The sequence below is a fragment of the Physella acuta genome, unplaced genomic scaffold, assembly GCF_028476545.2.
Source record: "Physella acuta isolate Inbredline_101_S28 unplaced genomic scaffold, ASM2847654v3 ptg000521l, whole genome shotgun sequence".
Lineage (NCBI taxonomy): Eukaryota > Metazoa > Mollusca > Gastropoda > Physidae > Physella > Physella acuta.
The window spans coordinates 663880-676305 of record NW_026732040.1 but is presented as its reverse complement, the minus strand read 5'-3'; the positions used below and the strand labels follow the sequence as shown (position 1 = coordinate 676305).

Genomic DNA, 12426 nt, shown 5'->3' with positions numbered 1-12426 from the left:
TGCATTACTGAAATCCTTTTTACAAGAGGAAAATAAACCCCGTTGTAATATCTAGCTTTACAGACTGCAATCTTTATAAATATACTTGTATTCACCCTTTTACTCCTTTCAGGATCTTGATGTTCATTTCTCTTTTATTATTAATACCTTACTTTTTGCCCTACACATTAGATCAGACATTGTTAAACTAGTTTCTTTTCCTTGTGTGTAAATAGAATACTAGTGGGTAAACACTTGGTTTATCTATCTATGCTGTGGTGGCCATAGGTGCAACTAAGAGACGGCGTGTTTGATTGGGGATTGTGACCAGCTCGCTCATAGAGTACCTTGAGTGCAGCACTCGCAGAGAACAGTGTCAGTAGAACGTGAGATACGGAGTGATACAGTGTGTGGACTAGTGACATTGGAAGTCTGTTGATTTTCATGTTATTCTTGGAACAGTTATTATTCATTTAGAAATAAAGTGTTGTAATCTCGAACCTGCAGTCGGTGATTCTTGATTCTTTAGATGAGGTGGATATGTCAATGCCGAATAAGGTGTCCACAGCCTAGCGACAGAAGTCCTAAGTCGTGGACAAATACCTACAAGACAGGTGGTAAGACACCTCTGTCGCATCTAGGTGCTGCGAGAAGGTGTACAACACAACCTATCAAGGTACGTCACACGTCTGTCACATTTGGCGTCGTCGGCAGGATGGAAACGAGAAACACACACAAACAACCAAGAATCATAAATCAATCACACCCTCGGTTACACATATAAACACATTGGTATAAGGCGGGCGCCGGGATACAATCTAAATATATAATTCTCTTCTTGGAGACGTTAGAAAACAAGCTGCAAGCGCTCCTTGCAGTCCCCTCTCTTCCTCTCTATCACTACCGCCCCCACCCCCCACATGGTCTGGTGAGCTGTGGTTCACGCTAAATGTTTACAATCCGGGTTTAGTGACGGCTATTAGGGGCAGAAAATTTAGTTTGAAACTATTTTAAACTTAAGAGGAGGTAACTAAGAGGAGGCTTCTTTCACGGGGGGTGGGGGGCGTGTAGGGTAGGGGTGGGGGAAAGGGGGGGGGGTTAGTGTTTTAAAGCAAATATTTTCAGTGGCAGCATTGGTACTGTCGAATTGACAAATTATGAATTACTGAAAAGTAGAAAATAAAACAACTAAATAGCGGCGTCGGCTCGTATTATATATTTCTGCTAAAAATTCTAGCGCTTCTGCAATCACTACCCTTCAAGCTGATACTAAAAATAGTTATAATAATTGATCAATTTTAAAAAAAAAATACATCGAAAAGCTAGTTGTTTATACAAGCGATACATTTTCATTGAAATAGGCATTTACATTAAAATGTGCATTTTCAATGAAAAGTGCAAATGCACGTTGGAATTATTATACTTCAGATATTTAGACAAGTGTTGTCGTTATGTATCATATTAGGTGCAAAATAAATTAATTGAGTTTACCCTTAACATTGGATTGTGTGAGCAATGTAGAAAGGGTCGATTTTTACTTTTAACTCAATTATTATATAAAAAGCTAAGGTTTTAACTTTTAATTTAAATTTAATTAACAATTTAAATTAATTTTATATTTTTATTTAAACAATTTTATTGAATTACAATTGTAACTAGAAATCATTTTCTTTTTAAATTAACATTATATTGTGTATTTTATTTTTTTATTTTTTTATATAACCACATTTAAGAACAAATTAAAATGTTGTCTCCCTTGCGTATGTGTCATTTGAAAGAATGTTAGGTAAGGGGTCTAGTACAGGGGTCGGCAACCTGCGGCTCGCGAGCCGCATGCGGCTCTTTTGATGTCAAGTTGCGGCTCTACAGCTTTATGCTCAATAAAAAAATTGTTCTGCAACACTCGGTAATGAACGATAAAATAATAAACATAAACAATAAACACTCGCTATTCCATTAGAATATTTAGTAACGCCATATTTCAATGTACTTTCTATCTGTCTATCCCAAATTGCAACATTCAACTTCTTGGCGGAGATTATAAAGAAACTAAACGAGCTAAATGTAAAACTGAGAGGAAAACTCAGCCTATGCCTTGCTTAAAGAAGTGGTTTGTTTCGAAAAAAAAACAACTATTTTTTTTTGTTAAAGACATGGAGAGCGGTAAATTACTTAATTACAAAAAATCTGAAGAAAAAAAAATATCGTGATGAAACCAATGCTACTACTAACATGAATTACTTCAGTATTACTATAAACAAAATGAAGGGTGTTCAAGCACTCTGACATTTATAGTAGACCCTTTGTTTCAACACAGAAACAAATGAAATTATTTCATACATTTAAATTAAAGCTATTTATTTAAAATTGTATATATATATATATATATATATATATATATATATATATATATATATATATATATATATATACATATATATATATAATCTTTAACAAAGATCATATTGACATAAAAATGTTTGTGGCTCTTTAAAAACTGGATAATTTTGAAAATTATAACTTTTGGCTCTTCCGTCTCAAAAGGTTGCCGACCCCTGGTCTAGTATTCAATATTTTAACTCCCTTTAATATTTTTTTTGTAATTACAGGGGAGACTACCTGCTTACAAATTGCTACTATTTAAAAAAAAAAACTTGCAAAAAAAATAAGTAAATTACAAAGTATACCAATTGTTGCTCTCGTCATTCAATACATGATTTATATCAATCTTAGAATAATCAATATTATGGTAATTGATTTATTTTGAAACAGATATTAATTTTATCTTAATTTAGTTCCAATGATAAAAACTTTACTATTACTTTTTTAAATTTGTTATATATTTTTCAATAGCTTAATAAATTCCCTCGATTCAGTTTGTACTAACTATACAAAATTTATATGTTTAAAAAAAAAAAAAAAAAAAATTTTTAAAAAGGAAGCTTGTGAGAGTACTGTAATAGATACACATGTTTAAAAAGGCAGAATGTTTGATCTATTGTGTCTCATTGTACTCCACATAACATACCAGCTGCTTATAATAATTAAAACATTTATTTCAGCTCTACTTAAATGCTCAAACCCCCTCAACCCACCACGACTATGAAAAAAATATCCATTGAATAACCTTTGAACTACACATTTGCATTTTCAGGTTTAAAAATAAGATTGTAATTAGACGTTTTGTATTAGTTCTTTTTATAAGCAACCCATCTTAAATGAATTTAAGAAGGCTACATGTAAGAAAGAAGCATTACTATAGTTAATCTGTATCAGTCCTCACAAAACGATGATGAAAACTGTAATACTAAAGCGAACATGGAAAGGCACACTGACGCTGTAAAATACATGTCTGAGGCAAAAAAAAAAAAATTCAAAAGGGACAATCATTCACTATAACTTTCAAATATATTACAATTAATTAAAAGGTAAAGGTTACCTTAATTAACTTATGTTGAACAGTGTAGCAATAACCAATCGCTAAAATTTTTCGAGTGACGCCACAACCGCTAGTCTAGTGCAGAGGCGTTACACCCTTACCGGCGCCCGGGGACAAACTTTTAATTTGCAACCCCCCCCCCCTCAAACTTTCTATTTGCATCCCCCTCCCCATATATTTTTTTATATTTGTAATGCAAAATTGCTGCTAAAATGAGATTTTAATTTGTTTTTCCAAGACATTTTGGCGCCCCCTAAGGTCGGCGCCCGGGAACATATACAACCCCCCCCCCCTCCCCTCGCTACGACTCTGGTCTGGTGCTGTTAACGAAAATAAACCATTACGTATAATCCCTTTATTTATCTACTTCTACAAAAAGTTGTTTGTATTTACCACTCCTCGTGTTACCAGACTGGAAATAAACAATAAGAAAAGTTACCCTTGTACGAGCATTCAGGCTATTCTTAGAAACAAGAGACACCACACAAACAAAGCCTTGTCTAAAAATAGAAAATTATCCAGGCATCTCTTCGGGGGGGGGGGGGGGGCTAAGCTCCCCGAAAAAAGTCTACCCCCCCCCCCCCCGCCGAACGAAATGAATTTTTTATAGAAAAAATATACTTTTAACAGTTCCCCCCCCCTCCGAAGAAAAAAGTCTGGAAGAAACACTGCCATAAACTGAATTTTTGTCCGTATAAAATTAGTTTATACATTTTTGAAGATGCAAATTAAATGTAATAATACTTCCTTTTTTAAAGGAATGATAAATTTCAATAAAAAATGTACATGTAATGTCATCACTACTTTCATAATGTGTTTCTTTAATTTGTTTAAACTTTTAAGATCGCATTAACGCGCGGGAAGTGCACACTAGTTTTATATAAATCACAATGTCCTATAGTAATATCGATTTTTCAACCTTTATCTTAAATATCGTTTTCACTCAGAATAATTTTTTACTTCTTTTTTTTTAAAGATCTTTAAGTAAAAAAAAAACGATGCATTACTACACTAAAATCCTTTTATTTAAGATTAATTCTATATCCCTTAAAGAAGGGACACAATTTTACAATGCAAGGGAATTAACTTAACAAAGTAGATCAAATAAAAACGAATCGAACACCTCATAACAAAATACACCATATCTATTTATTGTTTTACATATAAATGTATGCAATTGTACAGTATGCAAACAATTTTGTACTAATTTTAGATAAAAAGTAAAATTTAACTTGTACCAAATTTTCACTTAGAACAGAGACACATTAGCTTTATTTTAAGAATCATTATTTAACTTGTGTTAAAATATTATCAATCTCATTAGGATTGCTCTGTGTCATTTTAAATTTCTGGATCCCTTACAAAAGGGACAAATCTGCACTGATCTTAGCCCAGCGGTCGGCTAGCTTTAGAGATGAAGAGACAAATGTTACAATTTACAAAATGTCACAGTTTTTAAAGAGCCAGTAATATTATGTTCCAATATTGTGGTATTTCATAAGGATTAGTTAAATACAATTGATATTTTATTTGAAATAAATAGCGTTAAATATGAACTAATCACTGCACTCCAATATTTATGCTAGCAGTCAGTCCATATTATATAGTGCGAGTATTGTAGGATAATCTGGAGGGATTAGATGCCACTGTTTTCTTGAGTTTGTAGATTAATGTATTATTGTAGCGAATAGTATTGATGGATAAATGTTCACTATACGCTGTTACTGTCCGTATTGTTCATGTTCAACCCTCGTGTTATATGTTACCTGTCCGTATTGTTCATGTTCAACCCTCGTGTTATATGTTACCTGTCCGTATTGTTCATGTTCAACCCTCGTGTTATATGTTACCTGTCTGTATTGTTCATGTCCAACCCACGTATTATATGTTACATGCCCGTATTGTTCATGTTCAACCCTCGTGTTATGTGTTGTCTGTTGTCACGTTGACCTCTCCTGTTTGTTCTTGTTTATTGTACGGGTATAATAGGGGTGTGGTCACGTGGTCTCAGTCTAGTAACTTCCTAATACCAGGTTAGTAGAGTTTAGTTCGCTATAGTAGCCATTGTTTTCTGCTCGATGCCATTAGTGGTTATTATGTGGAAAGAGGGGTGGGGGTGGTGGTGTTAATGAAGAAAATGTACGAAAAAGTTACCTCATTGTCAACGCTTTAATAGAAGTATATTGTGATATAGTTGTGTCAAATATTATAGATAAATGAATAATAAACCTAAATCAATGGCTAAATATATCAATATAGTCCAGAAAATAACTTTAAACAGCAGTGTCTGCGAGCAAGATAAGCTATATAAACAGCAGCCATTTGTAAAATAGAGTGGCTTCCCCTGAATCTCGCGCTATAAGTTTACAAAAAAAAAACTTTAACAAGATGGCTGCTATCTATATATACATAATTCTCTTCTGGGAGACGTTAGAAAACAAGCTGTAAGCGCGCCTAGCAGTCCCCTCTTTTCCTCTCTAGGCATATCGCAACCACCCCCACCCCCACATGGTCTGGTGAGCTGTAGTTCACGCTAAATGTTTACATCGCTATTAGGGGCAGATAATTCAGTTTTAAACTATTTTATAATTAGGGGAAGTAACTAAGTGGAGGCTGCTTTCACGTGGTTGGGGGGGGGGGGGGGTTAGGGGTTGGGGGAAAGGAGGGTTTTAGTGTTTTAACGCAAATATTTTCAGTGGCAGCATTGGTACTGTCGAATTCACAAATTATGAATTACTGAAAAGTAGAAAATAAAACAAATAAATAGCGACGTATGATACGCCGCTAGTTGGCTCGTGGTAAATAAACATGGTTGCATCTGTTGGAAACATCGCTAGTCTTCATTTATTACTGAAAAGTTTTAATTTAATTGTTTAAAAACAGGTACATAAATGAAACAAGCAAACATTTTTGTATTTTTCAAAACATAAATCGTCCTCAAAATATGAAATAATTATTAAAATTTAAGGAGTCACCTGTTTTTCTCAATACTAGACGTGGGCGATTTTACGTACCTAAAAAAGGGGTTGGCAACCTGCAGCTCGCGAGCCGCATGCGGCTCTTTTGATATCAAGATGCGGCTCTCCAGCTCCTTGCACAAACACTAATAAACTTAATAAAAAAAATATTTGAAATAAAGAAATGTTAGTGGCTCTTAAAAACCAGGGAAATTTTGGAGATTGTAACTTTTGGCCCTTCCGCTTCAAAAGGTTGCCGACCCCTGATCTAAAACGATAGATTATCATTAATAAAGGAGTTGTCCCATTAGAATGGGAGCCAAAATTACATATGTTATACTTTTTCAACCATGTAACGAGTGTAACAGACTCTTGAATAAAACAATTTATGAGAAAATAAAACTCATGTGTCTATGTTCAGTATAAAACCATGTTTAAAAATATTTCTTTACATTTAAAAACATATATATGTAGTTGTTCTCCTTAGTAAATTTTAAAAACAAATTAATTTTTATTTTTAAATAAAACTAACATATAGTTTAAATTATATACAGATAAAGATTTTTGTTAGAAGTTTATGTAGCAGTTTATAGTAAGTAGTCTCCCCTGAAATGTAAGAATATATTTTTATCGCAATTTCCATACTGGACAATTGCGATTATTAATGCGTTCTGGATGGATGTGTGTCCGCAGCTTTAAGTCGTATCTCCTCCTCAACGAAGCAATATCGAGGACTAGTTCCAAAAGCAAATATGTTAAGCAAGTTCTGAAGATGATTGTGGGCCAAAAAAATTCCCGGAATTCTTTCCTGGATTTCCCGGAAAAGCCAAAAAAAAAAACTCGAAAAAATGCAGTTTTTGGCCCATATCTCGGCAACCAGACCACTTAGCGACTTGAAACATTTACCCATCGATTCCTGCCATAATTTAGAACAATATTGCCGAAGAAAGTTTTCAAAAATATCCTAGTAAAGGGCGGTTCACTAGGGGTCAATTCAAAGAACACGGACTTGAACTCATTCTGTCCCTTCAGCCATACCATTTCACGACACTACTGAAACCTTCTTACTGAAATATTAACCCTTAAGCAGTTTAAAAGGTATCATACACTGTAGATAACCGCACGTCTTTTTACCTGTAAGTACATCAAACTTGTGATATTTTATAAATATCCAATGAATGCAGCTGTTTAAAACGAGGCCGTTAATGTTTACCGTTTTTTAAAACTTATTGAGCGAAAGGCCAGACGTATGTACAGTGGTTTAAACAACGGGCCCATCGACTCTATAGATATTATGACTATCGTCTAGAGTTTTTGTATTACGATACAGTACAGATCTTTAGCCTCACAAGGTGGACCCCATCACATGACATCAGTGGACGTTTAACCGGTAACTTACACCACTTCCAGTTACCGAAAATCCCCCAAAACTTGATAGAAACATGTATATAAGCTAATACTTACATACAAATATTTTGTCCACCTAACTGCTATCGGTTTGAAAAACTGATTGCTTCCTTACAAAGCAACTAAGCATTCTGTCGAAACATCATTTGCTCAGCTGAAATAATAAATATTTAAGCAATGTTTAATCTATTTAGAAAATGTTTGTCTTTCTTTTTTCCTTTTTTTTTTCAAAGCAGCGGCAAGCACAAGTTAACTTGGCTTGGACAAAATGCATTACTTACCCTATGTTAAATATATTAATTTAAAAAAACTAACGAGGGAGACAACTTTTAACACTGGCTTGCAAGAAATATATACGTATCTAACTATAAAAATAATCAATAAACATTTACAACTAGAGTAGAAAATCATTACATCTTTTACATTTTTAATGAAACATTTATTACTTTCTTAACTTTTTACATATGTAATATAACTTAATGTTACATTATAAATTACAAACACTAGATAATTTTTTTTTAAATGCTAATCATAATCTGTGCACTTCACTCAACACTATTGTATTTCTTAGATGTTAATAAACTATTTCTGGCTCCCTTGAAAAAGGGAACATAAACAATAGTTAATGTATTTTAGTGTGGACGACAGACCACCAATACAATATCCCAGGGGTCGGCAACCTGCGGCTCGCGAGCCGCATGCGGCTCTTTTGATGTCAAAGTGCGGCTCTCGAGTTCAATGCGCAAATATTAATCATTAAATTATTTCAATTTCTATACTCTTTAAAAAAATAGTATACCGCGGAAAATACTTTAAACAGGATAAAAACACTCAACACAGAACAGTGAGAATAGGTGGAGGAGAGAGTATACGGTTTACGGACAGCTGATTGTCGCTTGGTATGGGTAATGTCAGACGGCAAGCTTTTTACAACACTCTGTAATGAAAGATATAATAAGAAATTTAAACAATAAAACCTCCCTATTCTTTTAGAATTATTAACTACTCCCTATTACAAAGTACTTCCTATTAAATATTGTTGATATTAACACACTTCATTCAATTGTGTATGTAATATCTGTCGTTATTGTTTTGAGGTAAATATTTTCATAGTTATGATGTACTGCATATTCTGTTTGTTTCACGCTGTTATGATAATTTTTATATTACAAACTATATGTGTTCAGCTTTTTAAATGTATTGTCTGTTTTGAATATTCATCATGTCAAATTATTTTACACGTGGAAGTTTCTAAAAGTACCCTTGTTGGACCGCTGGACAATCATTCATGTTCTTGTACCTTCGAACGTCCAAAGGTACAAGAACATTTTTTTGTTTCGTATACTTATTTATTTTGTTACAGTGACATTCAGTAAACATGTTATAGAAAGACAAAAAATACTTCTAACGATGATTTAAAAAAAAAAAACGATTCTGCCTGGAGGTACAATACTTATCCATACGCTTTAACATTTAATAAAAGTTTTTTTTTTTTTTTTTAATTAGCAATATACAAAATTTACTATTAACTTAATGATTTATTGACGCCGTTTTAGATGCGCAATAACATTTTTAAAATCTTTATTTTAACCCCGCCACCAGTATGGCATCTGATAGAAAGAAGAGAAGAATTGAAGAAGAAAATCGAAAATTTAATTAGGATTGGACCGAGTCGTTTGCGTTCATATGCAACACAGATGGTCTGCCGACTTGTCTCATTCAGTGTTTCTTCCAGACTTTTTTCTCCGGGGGGGGCACTTGAAATTTTCGGGGGGGGGGGGGGGGGGCGGTAGACTTTCTTCGGGGGGGGGGGGGGGGCGGACACTGTTAAAAGTATATATTTTCTATATAAATTATTATATAAATTTCATTTCGTTCGGGGGGGCGGTAAAAATTTTTCGGGGGGGGCTTCGCCCTCCCGAAGAGATGCCTGGAAGAAACTCTGGTCTCATTTGCCAATAAGAAGTCAAATTTGGAGAGACACTTCACTACAAAACATGCCCGATTCGCTGTACAATATCCAACCGGTGAGGCACGGAAAAAAGCTGTCAAAGAGCTTCAAAAACAAAAACAACAGTCCAGTTCTATGCTCAACCACTGGACGCAATCTTCAAGTAATGTCAAGCTGGCTAGCTTCGCGATATCATTACAAATTGCAAAAAGAGGGAAACCATTCACAGATGGCGAGTACATCAAAGATTGTTTCATAGTTGGAGCTGAAGAACTGTTTCGTGATTTCAAAAACAAAACCGAAATCATGAAGAAAATCAAAGATTTGCCTTTGTCTGCTAAAACAGTACAAGATAGAACTTCTAAAATGTCTTCAAATATAACACACATGCAAGTGGAAGACATTCAGTCGGCTTCTGCTATATCACTTGCTATGGATGAGTCTTGCGACATAAGAGACACGGCACAAGTTACCCTATTCGCCAGGTATATTTTGTCCCAAGGTCCTAAAGAAGAACTGCTAGGTTTACTGCCGCTCTCAGGGCAAACTCGTGGAGAAAACATAGCAGATGCTGTGCAAAACTGCCTGGAAGACTATGAAATCGATATAAACAAAATAGTTTCCATAGCAACTGATGGAGCCAGAAGTATGACAGGAATACATAAAGGTGTTACAACAATTCTTCGTCAGAAAATAAACCACGAAATTTTAACGTTTCACTGTATAATTCATCAAGAGGCGCTTTGTGCCCAAACATTTCCGACAGAAATGGTTGAGGTCATGGACTTGGTTATTAAGATCAGTAACAGCATTTTGGCTAAAGCTCTCTACCATCGCAAGTTTAAGGAGTTTCTTGAAGAATTAGAAAGCCAGTATTCTGACCTACTTATGTACAATAAAGTGCGTTGGCTTTCCAGGGGTAACGTATTGAAACGTTTTGCTTCTTGTTTGAGTGAAATAGAAACATTCTTGAATGAAAAAGGCATTGTCCATCCAGAATTAAAAGAAGACAAATGGCTGCAAAAATTTTACTTCATGGTGGATATCACAAAGAAACTAAACGAGCTAAATGTAAAACTCCAAGGGAAGGGAAACCCCGCATATGCTTTGCTTGAAGAAGTGATTTGTTTCGAAAAAAAAATAGTTCTCTTTGTCGAAGATATGGAGAGCGGCAAATTACTTTATTTCGAAAATCTTAAGCAATATCGTGATGAAAATAATGCAACTATTGACACCAAATACTTCAGCGTTACCATAAGCAAAATGAAGGATGGATTCGCTGAAAGATTTGAGCAATTCAAAACGAGCGCAAGTACACTAGCTTTCATTGTATATCCTCTCAACACAAATACAAATGAGATCAACATTGAACCATTTAAAATTGGTGCTGGTTTGCTTCAAATGCAACTCCTAGATTTGAAAACCAAACATTTGTGGAGTGATAAGTTTACAGAACTCGAGAGCAAGTTGGAAGAGTTGGAGGTCCAGAAAAGCATGTTAAGCTGCACAAGTGGGCGTCTCTTAAAGAAATGCCGCGAGTTGAGACACTAATATTTGAAGCATGGAATAGTCTGCCAGAATCTTTCAGTGAGGTAAAGAAGTTGGCATTTGGAGTGCTGACGATTTTCGGGTCCACATATTCGTGCGAGCAAGCGTTCTCTTGCATGAATATAATCAAAAGTAAAGTAAGAAGCCAACTTACAAATACAAATCTGGAGGCGTGCTTGAAACTGAAAACAACAAGTTATGAGCCAGATTTAACCAAACTTTCAAAAGTCATGCAAGGCCAATGCTCCCATTGATGTAATTATTGTAAAATATTATTCTAAAATTACAGTTACATTCTTTGATTACTAATTATATTATTCTAGCACAGCTAGCTAAAATACTTTGTTTTGTATGTACTTATAAGAATAAAGATTGTTTCGCATTTAAAGCTATTTCTTTATTTTAAATAAAAAATCAAATGCATATACCTAACATTTATTAATCAAATACCATAACATTCTAATAAAAAGTATGGCGGCTCTTTAAAACCTGGAAAATTTGGAAAATTTTGACTTTTGGCTCTTCAGTCCCAAAAGGTTGCCGACCCCTGCAATATCCAGTTGTCCCCCTTGTTAACCCTCAAAACGGCGAAGGCTTGTTCTGGTTGGCCTACGGAAAATATTATTTCCACTTCGCAACAAATATTATACTTTGAAAGAAACTAAACTTTAAACAGGACAAAACCACTCATCAGAGAACATTGAGAGTAGGTGGAGTAGAAAGTATACGGACAGCTGCTTGGGCACCAGGCCCAGCCCCACATCCGTGTTGTGGCCAGCCGCGTGGCGACTATTCCATGCTTGCCACTGCCAAGTGCCGACTTTGTCGAATAGCGTTAAATGTGAATGTCATTTTATTCAGAATGCATGTCCGTATCGGTTAGTAATCTTTAATTTGACGTGCGTGTAGTAGTTTTTAAGTGATTAGTTACTATTGTTGAACCGGGTACTGGACGGTGGGGTACGAGTTTACTTTCCGTTCAGTGGGGTGGAAGATAAGCCTGTTGAGATCCAAAGGATAGAAACGACGGATACACGGTAATCAAACGAATATTCAAGCCACTTTGTCCTAGTTTGCCGTGTCAAGGCCTGCCTGGCTAATGGGAGACACCCATTGAGCAGGTGATGCACGTAAAGAAAGAGAAA

At 35.0% G+C, this 12426-nt stretch overlaps 1 protein-coding gene across 1 annotated transcript; it reads left to right on the top strand.

The window, feature by feature from the left end:
• The first annotated feature begins 9868 nt into the window (after positions 1–9868).
• Positions 9869–11284, top strand: LOC131945050 (general transcription factor II-I repeat domain-containing protein 2A-like). Its single transcript, XM_059306036.1, has 2 exons — positions 9869–10771; positions 10934–11284. Exons 1-2 carry the CDS (start codon positions 9869–9871, stop codon positions 11282–11284), a joined length of 1254 nt encoding a protein of 417 aa, XP_059162019.1.
• The last annotated feature ends 1142 nt before the right edge of the window (positions 11285–12426 follow it).